This window comes from Mandrillus leucophaeus, unplaced genomic scaffold, assembly GCF_000951045.1.
Source record: "Mandrillus leucophaeus isolate KB7577 unplaced genomic scaffold, Mleu.le_1.0 Scaffold1166, whole genome shotgun sequence".
Classification (NCBI taxonomy): Eukaryota; Metazoa; Chordata; class Mammalia; order Primates; family Cercopithecidae; genus Mandrillus; species Mandrillus leucophaeus.
Window position 1 is genome coordinate 92,706 of NW_012099943.1, and position 16,187 is coordinate 108,892.

The 16,187-nt window shown below is 48.9% G+C and overlaps 1 protein-coding gene across 1 annotated transcript in view; it reads left to right on the top strand.

Moving 5' to 3' along the window:
• WBSCR16 (Williams-Beuren syndrome chromosome region 16) overlaps nt 1–16,187 on the top strand; it is a 37,223-nt gene that overhangs the window by 9,874 nt on the left and 11,162 nt on the right. Inside the window, exons 4-10 of the mRNA XM_011999477.1 lie at nt 730–796; nt 2,008–2,059; nt 4,327–4,411; nt 7,374–7,555; nt 10,385–10,472; nt 11,943–12,116; nt 15,093–15,178. Of these exons, the coding sequence (XP_011854867.1) occupies nt 730–796; nt 2,008–2,059; nt 4,327–4,411; nt 7,374–7,555; nt 10,385–10,472; nt 11,943–12,116; nt 15,093–15,178 (734 nt within the window). The remainder of the gene's footprint in view (nt 1–729; nt 797–2,007; nt 2,060–4,326; nt 4,412–7,373; nt 7,556–10,384; nt 10,473–11,942; nt 12,117–15,092; nt 15,179–16,187) is intronic.

Below are 16,187 nucleotides of genomic sequence, written 5' to 3' on the forward strand. Positions count from 1 at the left end.
CCTGTCTCGGCCTCCCAAAGTGCTGGGATTACAGGCTTGAGCCACCGCGCCCGGCCTCTTTTTTTTTTTTTTTTTAATCTGTGACAAAGTCTTGCTCTGTCACCCAGGCTGGAGTGCAGTGGCAGGATCTCGGCTTACTGCAGCTTCTACCTCCCGGGTTCAAGTGATTCTCCTGCCTCAGTCTCCCGAGTAGCTGGGATTACAGGCACCCACCATTGCGCTCAGCTAATTTTTGTAATTTTAGTAGAGACGAGATTTCACCATATTGGCCAATCTGGCCTTGAACTCCTAACCTCAAGTGATCCACCTGCCTTGGCCTCCCAAAGCGCTGGGATTAGTCATGAGCCACTGTGCCTAGCTTCAGATTTCATTTTCCGGCTGAGTGTGCTCTGTAGGAGAAGGCGGAGGTGGCGTTTAGGAGCTCTTTCTAGAGGGGATTGGTGTTAAAGGCAGGCTGGTGACAGGTACGGGGAGTGCAATTCTAGCCTCAGAAGGTGGAATTCCCGAGAGGTGGATCCAGGGCCAGGAGGGGAAGGTGGATCTAGACCCCCACACGCCTCTTGGGAGTTTCTGCAGAGCCTGAGAAAGTTGGAGAAGGAAACCCAGGGGCTGTTGGAGGAGTGGGGTGAGCTAACCAGGACGGGACCACCAGTGAGACCCCTTCCAGTCCTCACATTCTTGGATCCCGCAAACCTGCAGAACTGATTTAATCAGTGGTGTTATTTTTAGTCTTCAGCATGGGAAACAATTCTTATGGACAATGTGGAAGAAAGGTGATCGAAAATGAAATTTACAGGTGAGTTCCTAGAAGGCCTACCCCTTCCCCATGTTGGATTAAATGTCAAACATTTCTAGGAAGATGACTGTGGTAAATCCATGGGGCGGTCAGAGGCATGCCTGAGAGGGGGCCGTGAGAACTCAGCAGAAAGCTGGGGGAGTCCTGTCTGTTTCAGGTTGAGCACCATGCATTAGCTTGGTGGGAGAAGAGGGGGCGTGAGCATTGGTTTTGATGTGTAAAACTTCTTTGGATAAATCTTTTTTTTTTTGAGATGGAGTCTTACTCTCTCGCCAGGCCAGAGTTCAATGGCGCGATCTGGGCTCGCTGCAACGTCCACCTCCCAGGTTCAAGCGATTTTCCTGCCTCAGCCTCCCAAGTAGTTGGGACTACAGGCACACACCAGCACACCCAGCTGATTTTTGTAGTTTTAGTAGAGACGGGGTTTCACCATGTTGGCCAGGATGGTCTCCATCTCTTGACCTCCTAATCTCCCCACCTTGGCCTCCCAAAGTGCTGGGATTACAGGCGTGAGCCACCGCTCCTGGCCCTCTTAGGATGAATTTTTACAAATTGAGTTTTTATTTTATCAAATTGATTTTTAAACATTCCCCTTTATTTCAGGTTTTTTCATTTTATTTATTTTTTGTTTGTTTGAGACAGAGTCTCACTGTGTCACGTAGACTGGGGTGCAGTGGTGAGATCTCGGCTCGCTGCAACCTCCACCTCCCGGGTTCAAATGATTCTCATGTCTCAGCCTCCCGAGTAGCTGGGATTACAGGCGCCCGCCACCACACCTGGCTAATTTTTTGTATTTTTAGTAGAGATGGGATTTCGTCATGTTGGCCAGACTGGTTTCAAACTCCTGACCTCAAGTAATCCGCCCGCCTCAGCCTCCAAAAGTGCTGGAATTACAGGCATGAGCCATCGTGCCCAGTCAATTCTTTTCATTTTAGTGTTTAAAAACATTTCCCTCTAGTTCCTTGTATGATGTTGGAGGGCCTTAACACCACTCTGGACTTTGGCCGCGTGTCAAAATCACCTAGGATTTTGTTTTGTTTTACTTTCATGCCCAGGCCTGACTTGGCCTCAAATTTGACCTTGAGAGTTACGCTAACAGTTACTGTGCGTGCGGAGGGGACAGACCATCAGCTGGGGTGAGAGGGAAAAGGCTGCACAGTGCTTGTCGTGACCGCATCCTTTGCTTCTTCCCAATTTGTTCCTGGCTGTAGTGAAAGTCACAGAGTCCACAGAATGCAGGACTTCGATGGCCAGGTGGTCCAGGTAAGAGAGATGGGCCGAGAGCTGCTTATTCTGTTCCCAGGGTGCTTTTGAAAAGTTGAGATTTGGGTCGGGTGATGGCAAATTTGTTAGGGGAATTTTCCGAATTAAATTATAAAAATTAGTAAAAATTATAGCCTACTTACTATAGGCCAGGATTTATGCTAGATTCTAGGGATACCAAATTTAATGAGATTTTGGGACCAGGCGTGGTGGCTCATACCTGTAATCCCAGCACTTTGGGAGCCTGAGGCAGGTGGATCACGTGAAGTCAGGAGTTCCAGACCAGCCTGGCCAACATGGTAAAACCCCATCTCTACTAAAAATATAAAAATTAGCCAGGTGTGGTGGCGCATGCCTGTAATCCCAGCTACTCAGGAGGCTGAGGCACAGGAATTGCTTGAACCTGGGAGGTGGAGGCTGCAGTGAGCCAAGAGATTGCACCACTGCACTCCAGCCTGGACAACAGAGCAAGACTCTGTCTCAAAAAAAAAGATTTTTGGGGATGACATTCTAGTGGGTGAACAAGTTAAAAAGCTCACTGAGGCCAGATGTGATGGCTCACGCCTGTAACCTCAGCATCTGGGCAGGCTGAAGCAAAGGTTTCACAGCACTTGCTGTATTCATGCATATATGCATTTAAATATTTATTATAGGTACCTACCATGAGCTAGGCACTATTCTGGGGATGAGAATAAAATGGAGAGCAAAATACAGCTGGCCTAGAACATCACAGCACTAATTATACTGTGATATGGCTTTTTGGTTTTATTTGAAAAAAATTTTTTTTTTTTCTGAGACGGAGTCTTGCTCTGTCGCCCAGGCTGGAGTGCAATGGTGCCATCTCGGCTCACTGCAAGCTCTGCCTCCCGGGTTCACACCATTCTCCTGCCTCAGCCTCCCGAGTAGCTGGGACTACAGGCGCGCACCACCACGCCTGGCTAATTTTTGTATTTTTAGTAGAGACAGGGTTTCATCGTGTTAGCCAGGGTGGTCTCGATCTCCTGACCTCATGATCTGCCCGTCTCGGCCTCCCAAAGCGCTGGGATTACAGGCGTGAGCCACCACGCCTGGCCATATTTGAAAATTTTTTAGAGGCAGGGTTTCACTCTGTTGCCTAGGCTGGAATGCAGTGGCATGATCATAGCTCACTGCAGCCTTGAACTCTTGGGCCCAAGTGATCTTCTTGCCTCAGCCCCCTGAGTAACTGGGTCTACAGGCGTGCATCATCATCCTCGGCTAATTATTTTATTTTAAAGAGAGAGAGTCTCACTGTGTTGGCCAGGCTGGTCTCAAACCCTTGGCCTCAAGCCATCCTTCCGCCTTGGCCGTCCAAAATGTTGGGATTACGGGTGTAAGCCACCATGCCGGGCCTCCTTCACCTATTAGACTGAGTGACTTTGTGCAAGTTACCAGAGATCTCAGCCCACAGCAACCTCTACTTCCTGGATTCAAGTGATTCTCGTGCCTCAGACTCCCGAGTAGCTGGGATTACAGGCATACGCCACCAGACCTGGCTAATTTTTATATTTTTAGTAGAGATGGGGTTTTACCATGTTGGCTAGGCTGGTCTTGAACTCCTGGCCTCAGGTGATCCACACGCCTCAGCCTCCCAAAGTGCTGGGATTACAGGAGTGAGTCGCTATGCCCAGCTGAGATTCAGTTTCTTACTCGGTGGTTTTGGATATTGACTTAGCACAGTGCCTGGCATAAAAATCGTTCAATAGATGGCATTTTTCATTAGGCAGTGAGAAAAATGAGTCTGGAACTGGGGAGAGTGGTTGAGACCAGAGATCACAGTGCAGAGGCCACAGTTAAGCATTGGGAGTGGCTGCCGTCTCCCAGGGTAGCATGAGGAGTGAGGAGAGAGGAGGGCAGGAGACAGACCCTGGAGACAGATCCCAACAGCAAAGGGTCTGAAGTAGAGGCTGAGTGCGCGAGCAAGGCTGGAAGCTGTGAGAGAGTAGAAGAGAGGGCTGGGAGGAGAAGGGTTATGGAGGAGGGGTGGTTCTTTGGAGATAGTGTGGGATGGACGGCAGTGGTCTTGGATTTGCCCCTTTGGAGATCTGCATTTTACTTTAACAAGAGCAGTTTCAGTGCAGTGGGAGACTGGTGGATTGACAAGGAGTAAGATGAGCATGGAGCAGCCTGCCCGGACCATGCTCCAGGTGCCCAGGAGTGGCAGGAGATGGTGCTGGTCCTTCTTTGGATGAGGACTCCAGGGTTCTAAGCATTTCTTCTCATCCCCCTTACCTCTGTTTATCTGCTAGGTCGCCTGTGGTCAGGATCATAGTCTGTTCCTGACGGATAAAGGAGAAGTCTATTCTTGCGGATGGGGCGCTGATGGGCAAACAGGTAGAGTTCTTTTCATGAACTGGGGTCGTGAAAGTTCTCGGTCCATGTCATGTGGAGCTGTGAGCTGTAGGGCATTTATGGACTAGAACCCTTCTTCCTTAATTCAGCTTTTACCTCTTACCATTTTCTGAGGAACACTGTTCTTCGCTCCATCGCCCAAGCTGGAGTGCAGTGGTGCCATTACATCTCACTGTAGTCTCAAACTCCCAGGCTCAGGTGGTCCTCCCACCACAGCCTCCAGAATAGCTGGGACAACAGGCGTGAGCCAACAAGCCCAGCTTATTTTTTGTAGCAACAGGGTTTCGGCATGTTGCCCAGGCTGGTCTTGAACTCCTGACCTTAAGCAGTCTGCCTGCTGTGGCCTCTTGGTGTGCTGGGATTCCAGGTGGGAACCACTGTGCCCTCCTGTAATACTATTTTTTTGTATCTCTTCCATTCCCCTCAGCACTGGCTGCCACAGAAATAAACTGAGAGAAGGTTGGGTGTGGTGGCTCACACCTGTAATCCCAGCACTTTGGGAGGCCGAGGTGGGTGGATCACTTGAGGTCAGGAGTTGAGACCAGCCTGGCCACCATGGTGAAACCCCATCTCTACTAGAATTATAAAAATTAGCCGGGTGTGGTGGCGCATGGCTGTAATACCAGCTACTAGGGAGGCTGAGGCAGGAGAATTGCTTGAACCTAGGAGGCGGAGGTTGCAGTGAGCCAAGATCACACCACTGCACTCCAGCCTGGGCAACAGAGCGAGACTCCATCTCAAAAAAAAATGAACTGAGAGAGCATTGGGGTATCTTTGGCCACTCAACAGAGGAGTTCTAAGTCTTTTAGCAACAAGAACAAGCTGTTTGAGGCTTTAAAAAAGTTTTTAAAATTTTATTTATCATTATTATTATTATTTTTTGAGACAGTGTGTCACTCTGTCGCCCAGGCTGGAGTGCAGTGGTGCGATCTCGGCTCTCTGCAAGCTCCACCTCCCGGGTTCACGCCATTCTCCTGCCTCAGCCTCCCGAGTAGCTGGGACTACTGGTGCCCGCCACCTCGCCCAGCTAATTTTTCATATTTTTTAGTAGAGACGGGGTTTCATCGTGTCAGCCAGGATGGTCTCGATCTTACCTCGTGATCCGCCCGCCTAGGCCTCTCAAAGCGCTGGGATTACAGGCATGAGCCACCATGCCCGGCCCCAGTCTTTTTACTGTCTCCATAGTTTGTCTTTTTCAGAATGCCGTATAGCTAGAATGCTATAGTATGTAACCTTTTCAGATAAGCTTCTTTTAATCAGTATCACGCATTTAAGTTTCTTCCACGCCTTTCCATGGCTTGGCAGCTTACTGCTTTTTGGGGCTAAATAACAAACATTACATTGTCTGGATGCACCATGGTTGATGCATTCACCTGCTGAGGAACAGGCCCCTTTGAGGACCCTGGTTGAAGGCAGGAGTCTACAGTTCAGTGTTCTGCCTTGGGCTGCTGCCCAGGGGTTACCCCCATAGCAAGTGCCGATAATGACATTTGCTTTTGGGCAGGTCCTGCCTGTCGTTTTCTCTGCTGTTTTTGTTTGTTTGTTTTTGAGACGGAGGCTCGCTCTGTCGCCCAGGCATGATCGTGCAGTGGCATGATCTTGGCTCACTTCAACCGTTGCCGCCTGGGTTTAAGTGATTCTCCGGCCTCAGCCTCCTGAGTAGCTGGGATTACAGGTGCCTGCCACCGCACCCGGCTAATTTTTGTAGAGACGGAGTTTCACCATCTTGGTCAGGCTGGTCTTGAACTCCTGACCTCATGATCCACCCACCTTGGCCTCCCAAAGTGCTGGGATTACAGGCGTGAGCCACCGTGCCCGGCCTCTCTGCTGACTGTTAACCATGCCATTTTAAGTTCCCTGTTTTTTGGGAGTGGTGTTGGGAATGGCATGGGCTCTTAGAGATTTTCTTTATTTCTAGCAAGACCACCAGTGCATTAGAAATTGCTTGTTGTGATCGGGCAGGTGACACACACCTGTAATCAAGCACTTTGGGAGGCTGAGGCAGGAGGATTGCTTGAGCCTAGGAGTTAGATACCAGCCTGGGCAACATAGTGAGACGCCGTCTCTATTTCAATTAAAAAAAAAAATTTAGACCAGGCTCTGTGGCTCACGCCTATAATCCCAGCATTTTGGGAAGCTGAGATGGGCAGATCACTTGAGGTCAGGAGTTTGAGACCAGCCTCGCCAACATGACAAAACCCCATCTCTATGAAAAATACAAAAGTTAGCTGGGTGTGGTGGTGCATACCTGTGATCTCAGCTTCTTGGGAGGTGGCTAAGGCACAAGAATTAAAAAATTGCTTGAACCCAGGAGGTGGAGATTGCAGTGAGCTGAGATCGCACCACTGCACTGCAGCCAGGGCAACACAGTGAGACTCCATCTCAAAAATAAATAAATAAATAAGTTGTATGAGCATGCAAATAAGCAGATTAGGATTTCCTTCCTTCCTTCCTTCCTTGCTTCCTTCCTTCCTCCCTCCCTCCCTCCCTCCCTCTTCTTTTCTTTCTTTTTCTTTCTTTTTTTATTTTTTGAGATAGTCTCACTCTTGCCAAGGCTAGAGTGCAGCAGCACAGTCTTGGCTTAACTGGAACCTCTGCCTCCCAGGTTCAAGCAATTCTTGTGCCTCAGACTCCTGAGTAGCTGGGATTACAGGCATGTACCATTATGCCCTGATAATTTTTGTAATTTTTTTTTTTTTAATAGAGACAGGGTTTCGCCATGTTGACCAGGCTGATCTCGAATTCCTGACCTCAAGTGATCTGCCCACCTCAGCCTCTCAAAGTGTTGGGATTGCAGACGTGAGCCACTGCGCCCAGCCCCAGATTAGGATTTCTGAGCTGATATTTGTTAAGTGCTTAAAATTGCACTTGGCGTATAGTAAGTCTGTGTATGTGTTTGTTAAAAGAGCAAATAATTAAAAATCCGTCTTTTCCACTGTGTTAGGTCTGGGTCACTACAATATCACCAGCACGCCCACCAAGCTAGGTGGAGACCTGGCGGGAGTGAACATTGTCCAAGTTACCACCTACGGTGATTGCTGCCTGGCCGTGTCCGCCGACGGAGGACTTTTTGGTTGGGGAAACTCGGAGTACCTGCAGCTGGCCTCTGTCACTGACTCCACACAGGTATGCGGTCACCGACAGCGTGGTGCTGGGAGGTTTGGAAACATTAAAGTGTTAAGGGGCCGGGTGTGGTGGCTCACACCTGTAATCCCAGCACTTTGAAAGGCCGAGACAGGCAGATTGCTTGAGGTCAAGAGTTCAAGACCAGCCTGCACAACATGACAAAACCCCATCTCTACAAAAAAAATACAAAAATTCGCCAGGTGTGGTAGTGCATGCCTATAATCCCAGGTACTCAGGAGGCTGAGGCATGAGAATTGAATCGCTCAGAGAGTGCAGTGAGCTGAGATGGCGCCACTGCCTTCCAGCCTGGGTGACAGAGCAAGACTCTGTCTCAAAGCAAATAGGCTGGGCATGGTGACTCACGCCTGTAATCCCAGTACTTTGGGGGGCCAAGTCGGGCGGATCACCTGAGGTCAGGAGTTCAAGACCAGCCTGGCAAACATGGTGAAACCCCGTCTCTACTAAAAAAAAAAATACCAAAATTAGCCAGGTGTGGTGACAGGTACCTGTAATCCCAGCTACTCGGGAGGCTGAGGCAGGAGAATAGCTTGAACACAGGTGGTGGAGGTTGCAGTGAGCCGAGATTGCACCATTGCACTGCAGCCTGGTGGACAAGAGCGAGACTTCGTCTCAAAAAAAGAAAAAAAAGGACAAGTAAAGGGATAAAGAATGACTACTCCATAGCAGGGCAGCCGCCCCACACTTTTTTCTTTTTTTTTTTCGAGACAGTGTGTCACTCTCTTGGCAGGCTGGAGTGCAGTGGCACAATCTTGGCTCACTGCAACCTCCACCTCCCGGATTCAAGCAATTCTCCTGACTCAGGCCCCCGACTAGCTGGGACTACAGGTGCCCACCACCATGCCCGGCTAATTTTTGTATTTTTAGTAGAGACAGGGTTTCACCATGTTGGCCAGGATGGTCTCGATCTCTTGACCTCGTGATCCGCCCATCTCAGCCTCCCAAAGTGCTGGGATTACAGGCTTGAGCCACCGCGCCTGGCCTGTATTTTTTTTAGTAGAGACAGGGTTTCACTGTGTTAGCCAGGATGATCTCTATCTCCTGACCTCGTGATCCGCCCGCCTCGGCCTCCCAAAGTGCTGGGATTACAGGCATGAGCCACCGCGCCCAGCCAGGGTTAACATTTCAACGTGAGATTTGGGTGGGGACACAGATCCAAACCATATCAATTGTGTAACTAATCTCTTTCGTCCCATCACTCATGTTCCACAATTACCAACTAACGGCCAATTCAAAAAATAGAGATATGATTCACACACTGTAATTCACCATTTTAAAATTTACAATTTAGTGGATTATTAGTATTATTATTATTAGTATTAACATATTCACAAGGCTGTGCAACTGTTACCACTATCTAATTTCAGAACATTTTAATGACTCCTCCAAACAACCCCATATTGCTAATGGCTAGTTTTTTGTTTATTTGTTTGTTGGTTTTGGTTTTGTTTTTTTTTTAGACATACGGTCTCACTTTGTTGTCAGGCTGGAGTGCTATCATAGCTCGCTGCAGCCTCGAACTCCTGGCTCCAGCAATCTTCCCAGCTCAGCCGCCCTAGTAACTGGGACTATAGGTGCACACTGTCACACTCAGCTAATTTACAAAAAATTTTGTTGTAGAGACAGGGTCTCGCTTTTTTGCCCAGCCTAGTCTCAAACTCCTGTCCTCAAGCGATTCTCCCACTTCAACCTCCCAAACTGCCAGGATTATAGGCATGACCACTGCTGTACCTGGCTGGTGCAGTGCTGCGGTTTGAGGTTGCAGTGTGTTGTGATCATGCTGCTTGTGAATAGCTGCTGGACTCCAGCCTGGGCAACATAGTGAGATCCCATCTCTAATAAATAAACATTACATTCCTTGATATCATCAAATTTCTGACAACATACAGCAGGGTTTTAAATTTGTGTTAATAGATAGAGAAATCTGCACAAAGGGAAAGTAAAAGTCAGCTAATAAGATTTTTAAAAGCCTCCCCTGTGATCAGGTACAGTAGCTGGAAGTGGTTGCAAATTTGGCTATGAGCTTCCTAGTAGGGAAAGCAAAGAAGAAACATGGCCATTTAAATGATTCATTGTTTCCGTAAGATAAACAGCAAATAAGGTGTTGGGGAGAAATATGGCTCTCCCAGCTACCAAGGCCTGAGAGAAATGTCACCCATGGCCCTCTTGTGGGGGACAGATCCAGTGGCATGCCATTGTTATATATTGCCACATAACAAAAGGCCCCAATACTTAGTGGATTAAAACAATACACTTTATTTATTTATTTAGAGATAGGATCTTGCTCTGTCACCCAGGATGGAGTACAGTGGTGTGATCACGGCTCACTGTAACCTTCACTTCCTGGGTTCAAGCGATTCTCCTGGCTCAGCCCTCTGAGTAGCTGGGACTACAGGCACTTGCCACCATGCCCAGCTAATTTTTGTATTTTTAATAGAGACAGAGTTTCACCATGTTGGCCAGGCTGGTCTCGAACTCCTGATCTCAAGTGATCTGCCTGCCTCAGCCTCCCAAAGTGCTGGGATTACAGGCGTGAGCCACCACACCTGGCCACAAATGTCATTTCATGTTAACTTTAGTTGACATCTGCCTCCTCCACTAGACTACAACTCTCTGAGCGTGGAAACTGGGTCTCTTTTGCTTACCATTATACCCCAGCCCCTAGTTTAATGCTTGGCATGTGATGTTCAAGAAGTATCTCTGGAGTGAATGAATGAACTGGGACTCAGCTACTCTGTACCTAAGACCAGAACACTTCCCAGTCCTTACTGGTTTGCTTTCCTAACAGTGTGGCTCCTTTCTTTGGTTCAGGTGAATGTGCCCCGGTGCTTACACTTCTCAGGAGTGGGGAAGGTGCGACAGGCTGCGTGCGGTGGCACGGGCTGTGCAGTGTTAAACGGTGAGGCCTTCTTTCCGGTGGTTCATTGGGAAGCTGTAGGTGGATTGCATAGGGAGTGGTCAGTGTCCATTGGATTTGCAGGCTGTAGACCTCAGCCTCAGGAGGGTAACATGGCTGGGCGTGGTGGCTCACATCTGTATTCCCAGTACTTTGGACAACTGAGGCAGGAGGATTGCTTGAGGCCAGGAGTTCCAGACCAGCCTGGGCAATATAATGAGACCCCGTCTCTGCCAAAAAGTGGAGAAATTAGCTGGAAGGCTGGGTGTGGTGGCTCACACCTGTAATCTCAGCACTTTGGGAAGCCAAGGCAGGCGGATCACCTGAGGTCAGGAGTTCAAGACCATCGTGGCCAACATGGTGAAACCCTGTTTCTACTAAAAATAGAAAAATTAGCCAGACATGGTGGTGCATGCTTGTAATCCTAGCTACTCGGAAGGCTAAGGTGGGAGAACCGCTTGAACCCAGGAGGCAGAGGTTGCAGTGAGCCGAGATCGCGCCACTGCACTCCAGCCCGGGTGATAGAGCGAGACTCTGTCTCAATAAAAAAAGAAAAAGAAAAAATGAAAAATTAGCTCGGCATGGTGGTGCACGCCTGTAATCCCAGCTACTCAGGAGGCTGATGCAGAAAGGTCTCTTGAACCCAGGAGTTCGAGCTGCAGTGAGCTATGATCATGCCACTGCACTGGGCAACAGAGCGAGACCCTGTTTCAAAAAAGGAAGGAACTGTGGCCATGGGAAGATGTCGTTGGATTGAGCTCAGTCATTACAGGGTGTGAATAAAGTTCTTAACAAAAAGCAAATAGCCCGCTATTTATCTGTAGACACATGACCACAGAGCTGAGTCATCCTAGAGCAAACCTCTGGAGTGGAGAGCGAACTACTTCATTCCCCTCCCTTAACCAGGGCCAGAGAGATTCCAGCTCTGCCTTCTCCAGCCAAAAAATCAAAGGCAGATGGGAGAACAGCCTTTAGCTTTGGATAGCGATGAAATGTCTGGCACCACTGATGAATATTAAACTTTCTGTATCCAAAACATCATTTCTAAGAGTTTTAAGAATCTGGCCAGACATTGTTGATGTGTTTGGCTTTGCTCTTCCGATCAGTGCGAAACACAGCGCTGTCATTTGGCGGAGAAGACATCCTCCATTCTCTGGTATTCGTATGGGTTTTCTGGCTGATTTATGCACTGATCCCCTCCAGGTTACTAACCCTTAAGATGTGGGAAGTTTGTGTTCTGAGCCAGGAGAGCTGGCGAGACAGACTTCCCCAGCAAGAATTTAAGCAGGGAGGAGTGAATTATTCTAAATCTCTGTCTGCACATTCTTGCCAAGCAAGGAGGAAAAAAAAAAAGAACAACAACAACAAAAATCGTGTGGATGTCATAAACCTTGGTGGTGTAGTTGGAGTTTCTGGTGAGGGAAGGTTCTTACTTGGATGGACTTACTGACCCTTGTTTTTACTGTAATGTAGGAGAAGGACATGTTTTTGTCTGGGGCTATGGAATTCTTGGGAAAGGCCCAAACCTAGTGGAAAGTGCTGTCCCTGAAATGATTCCACCCACTCTCTTTGGCTTGACGGAGTTCAACCCAGAAATCCAGGTTTCCCGCATCCGATGTGGACTCAGCCACTTTGCTGCACTGACCAGTAAGTGACCAAGCCCGACGGCCCGGATGTAAGCCCGGCAGAGGTTCTCTCTCTCTCAAGTTCAACCCCAAACTGCAGGCAGCTCTCAGGTTCCACCCATCCAAGAGAAGGACGCCTTTGTACTGATAACTCAAGCGAGGGCTAAACGAGAAGTTGTTTGCCTCGAGGTTGTATAATGTTTCCTGTTTTCCCCGCTGGAGGTTTGGGTTTGGTTCGTTTGGTTTGTGGGTAGGCTAACGTGAACATGCATTTTCTCAAGAGAGCACCCGTCGGTGGTAGGAAGGGGCACCGCCAGTACGTCGGGTGCCGGAGGAAACCGGCAGAGGCTTGGCGGATCCACGGGTGGGTGATTAGGAAGTGATTGTGTGGGGCTTAATCCCACTCCCCGGCCGAGCCCAGACCCTGAGCTGACCCAGGATATGGGATGGCAAAAGGCTGATTTGTCAAGACTGTCCCGTGGTTTCACGGAGGTGAGTCTACTGGTTTCTCCAAAGTGCTGGGGCAGAGAGTGATGAAAGGGGAGAGCGAAATGGAGGTTTTTCCCAAAGGCCTGCCAGATTACAAAGCCACAGAATATCCGCTTACCCTGCAGGGTAAGGGTAAGGAATGTGTCCTTTTCTTGGTTAAATCTCCTCCACTATGGTTACTGTGGATTCAATTTGCTGCTCTCTAGTTGACTCGAATAGTCAAACTGTCCTGAATTAATTTCATTCTGTGATTCTCAAGTAAATTAGTTATTTCCTTGCAATTAAAAGAATCTTTTCATCTCATGGCAAGTAATTGTTTTCTTTTCAAACATCTGGGCCGGAACAGTCAGTTCGTGTCATCTTCAGTTGAGTTCTCTGGCCTCATTCCCACGTGGGGCCTGTCCCAGTTGCCCGCCCTTTGTACCAGGGTCCTAACTGCTATTCCTTTATTGTCTGAATTCCAGGCTTCAGAGGCCGTCAGACAGGCAGGCCTGGGTTGTTACGGCTGTCGGCTGGAGTTTTATCTGGATCTAGGTTGAAGCACTGAAGTCGCAGTGGTCATGACTAAGCCAGAGAATTCCTTGCCACTGCCCAGCCAGAGTGGCCACTTGCATTTGCAGCTGAGTGTAGGTCTCATGAATTCTGTTTTTTTTTTTTTTTTTGAGACAGAGTCTCACTCTTGTTGCCCAGGCTGGAGTGCAATGGCACGATCTTGGCTCACCACAATCTCCGCCTCCCGGGTTCAAGCGATTCTCCTGCCTCAGCCTCCCGAGTAGCTGGGATTATAGGCACCCTCCAACATGCCTGGCTAATTTGGTATCATGAATTCTTAAAGCTATTTTGATTTGGCAAGTAAGAGTCATATGGACTAATTTTTGGAGAAACAAATATCTACTTTCCAGAAAGTTCTTAAGGCCTAAACTATGGGCAGAGTCATGTGTTTAGAAATCTGTGTGAAATGTTTCATTAGAGCAGAGGCTTTTCTATTTGCCCTCATGCCATGTAGCCATTTCAGGTCACAGCGAAATGAAATTCCTTTCTGGATTTCTCCCCAAGACCCAACAGGCCTCCTTGTAAGAGTGTATTACTGCCTGTTGGTAGACAGAGCGTAGCTGTCTTCCTGCCTGTGTGCCTGGCATTTGCAGATAGCCATCTGGGAATTGGAGTTGGTTGGTTTATCCTGTGGTCTGCTAGCATTTTGGGGAGCCAGACCAAATTGTTCTGTTAAACACCCGAGGTCTAGCTGGGTGCAGTGGGTCATGCTTGTAATCCCAGCACTTTGGGAGGCCAAGATGGGAGGATCCCTCGAGCCCAGGAGTTCAAGACTAGCCTGGGCAACATAGTAAGATTCCGTTTCTACAAAAAATACAGAAATTAGCTGGGTGTGGTGGTGCACACCAGCCTATAGTCCCAGTACTCTGGAGGCTGAGATGGAAGGATTGCTGCTTGAGTTTGAGACTTCAAGGCTGCAGTGAGCGGTGTTTGTGCCACTGCATCACAGCCTGGGCAACAGAGTGAGACCCTGTCTCAAAAGCAAAGAAAAACACACACACAAAAAACTATCTGAGGTCTGAGTGTGGAGGACAAGGGGCACGCTCAGATCAGGGGGGCTAAGATAGCTTGTAATTATTCCGTACTTCATCAACCCCGGGTCTTGTAGTCTTGGCTTTTCCTTGTCACTTCCTCTGCCCCCCATGACCCAAGCCTTTTGCCCGACAGCCGGTGGTGACATGGGCCCAGGAGTGCCCCAGCTGGTAGAGACAGAGTCCCACCTGAAGGCCGGGCTGAGAGAGGCCATCTCCTGGGTTGACCTCTTACAGCATCCTATACTTTTTCTTCCTCACAGTTTTTACAGTTTGTAAACATATATTAAAATCATCTGTCTGTTCCATCTCCAGCCTGTCCCCAGCTCCTGAAACACAGACCTAGACCCAGCACAAGCAGGCACTCGGTCATTAGATGCCCTATGGCCAAATGCTCCCAAAATATGGACAGTCAATCCAGGAATGACAAATTGTCCTACTTTTCACTGCCAAATCAGGAAGCCCAGGGTGTGGAGGGCAGAGTTTGGTGGCACATGATTGTAGGCGGGGCACAAGGGGTGAGCAGAGTGGGCTGTGTGCACCAGTGACCTCCAGCCCTGTCCACTACCCACAGACCCCAGCTCCATGCACCACCCCCAGGCCCCAGCTCCGTACACTACCCCAGCCCTGTCCACCACCCCCAGACCCCAGCTCCATGCACCACCCCAGCCCCCATCTTCATTTACGTGCTCATCTCCCACATGGGTGGATACAGCAGAAGTCCTGGGCGTGGACCTGTTTTCGATATGGAGGCAGCATCTCTGACCCTTACTTTTGCCTTCAAAGAAAGCATGAACACCTGGTAAAAGCTGAACAGTGGGCTCTGTAGGTATCTGGTTCTAGAAAGCCTGTTCTCATGACCCATCCTCTCCTTGGAGACTTGTTCTTCACACAGTGCCAACCAACCCGTTTTCCTCCCTTTGCAGACAAAGGAGAGCTGTTTGTATGGGGCAAGAACATCCGAGGCTGCCTGGGAATCGGTCGCCTGGAGGACCAGTATTTCCCATGGAGGGTAAGGCTGACTGGGGCGGTCTCGAGAATGGACGCTGAGAGTAGAGTCACCTGACGTCACCGCAGACACCTCGCGTGCAGCTGGGCCAGGACGAGGGCCACGGGACCTGCTTCCCCTTCCGGGTCCTGGCTACGCTCCTCCAGTGCAGCATGCCACGCCATAGCTCACTCTGTGGTGACACCCATGAGATACCCGTGGGACATCTGCATGGTGTGATGGGCGGGGGAGTGACACCAGGCTCTCGGGGTGCAGGAGCTGGGTCAACCCATCCCGGCCCGCTGAGTGGGAGGTTGGAGGCAGTGGCTCACCCAAGCATCCAGTCCTGTAAGAAGGCCTGTTGGAGGCCGTCCTTGGGGTGGATCGGGGAAACAGAGGCACGATGGTGCAAGGCTCTGGCAGGGTGCCGTGAGGCTCCAGAGAGGGGGAGATACTCGATGAAGTCGGCACACTAGGAGCTGTTTACAGAAGCCCACATAGGGGAATGCTTCACAATGAATTTAAAAGAAAGCAGGATGTTTAATATTTAGATGGTCCAACCGCAGCCATGAAGTGAAAAAATGAAGTCGCTTCCTTAGGGGCGGTAGTATGCAATTAGACAAAAAGGCTCCTTCCAGAATTACAGGGGAAGAGAGACTCGTTCTAAAATTGTAGTTTACCTTTGCTTTGTTTACTAAGTCAGTTCTTTAAGGCATTCTAAAAAAGGAGGTTTTTGGGGTTTTTTGAACATGAAACATATGTTCATGGTACAAAAAAATATACTATGGAAAATAAGTCTCCCACCACCCAGTTTTGTTCCAGAGTTTTCGTTCCAGTTTTGGTCCTGGTTTCTTTATGTTCTTTTCCAGAGATAGTCTCTGCATAGAAACTCGTATGTGTGTGTGCGTGTGTGTGTGTGTGAGTGCATGCATGTGTGTGCAGGATGCATATGGGTGTACTTTATTGTACTTTATCAGAAGGTTGCATTTTAATTTGTTTTGAAATTGTGAAAAGCATTTTTTTTTATTTTTTT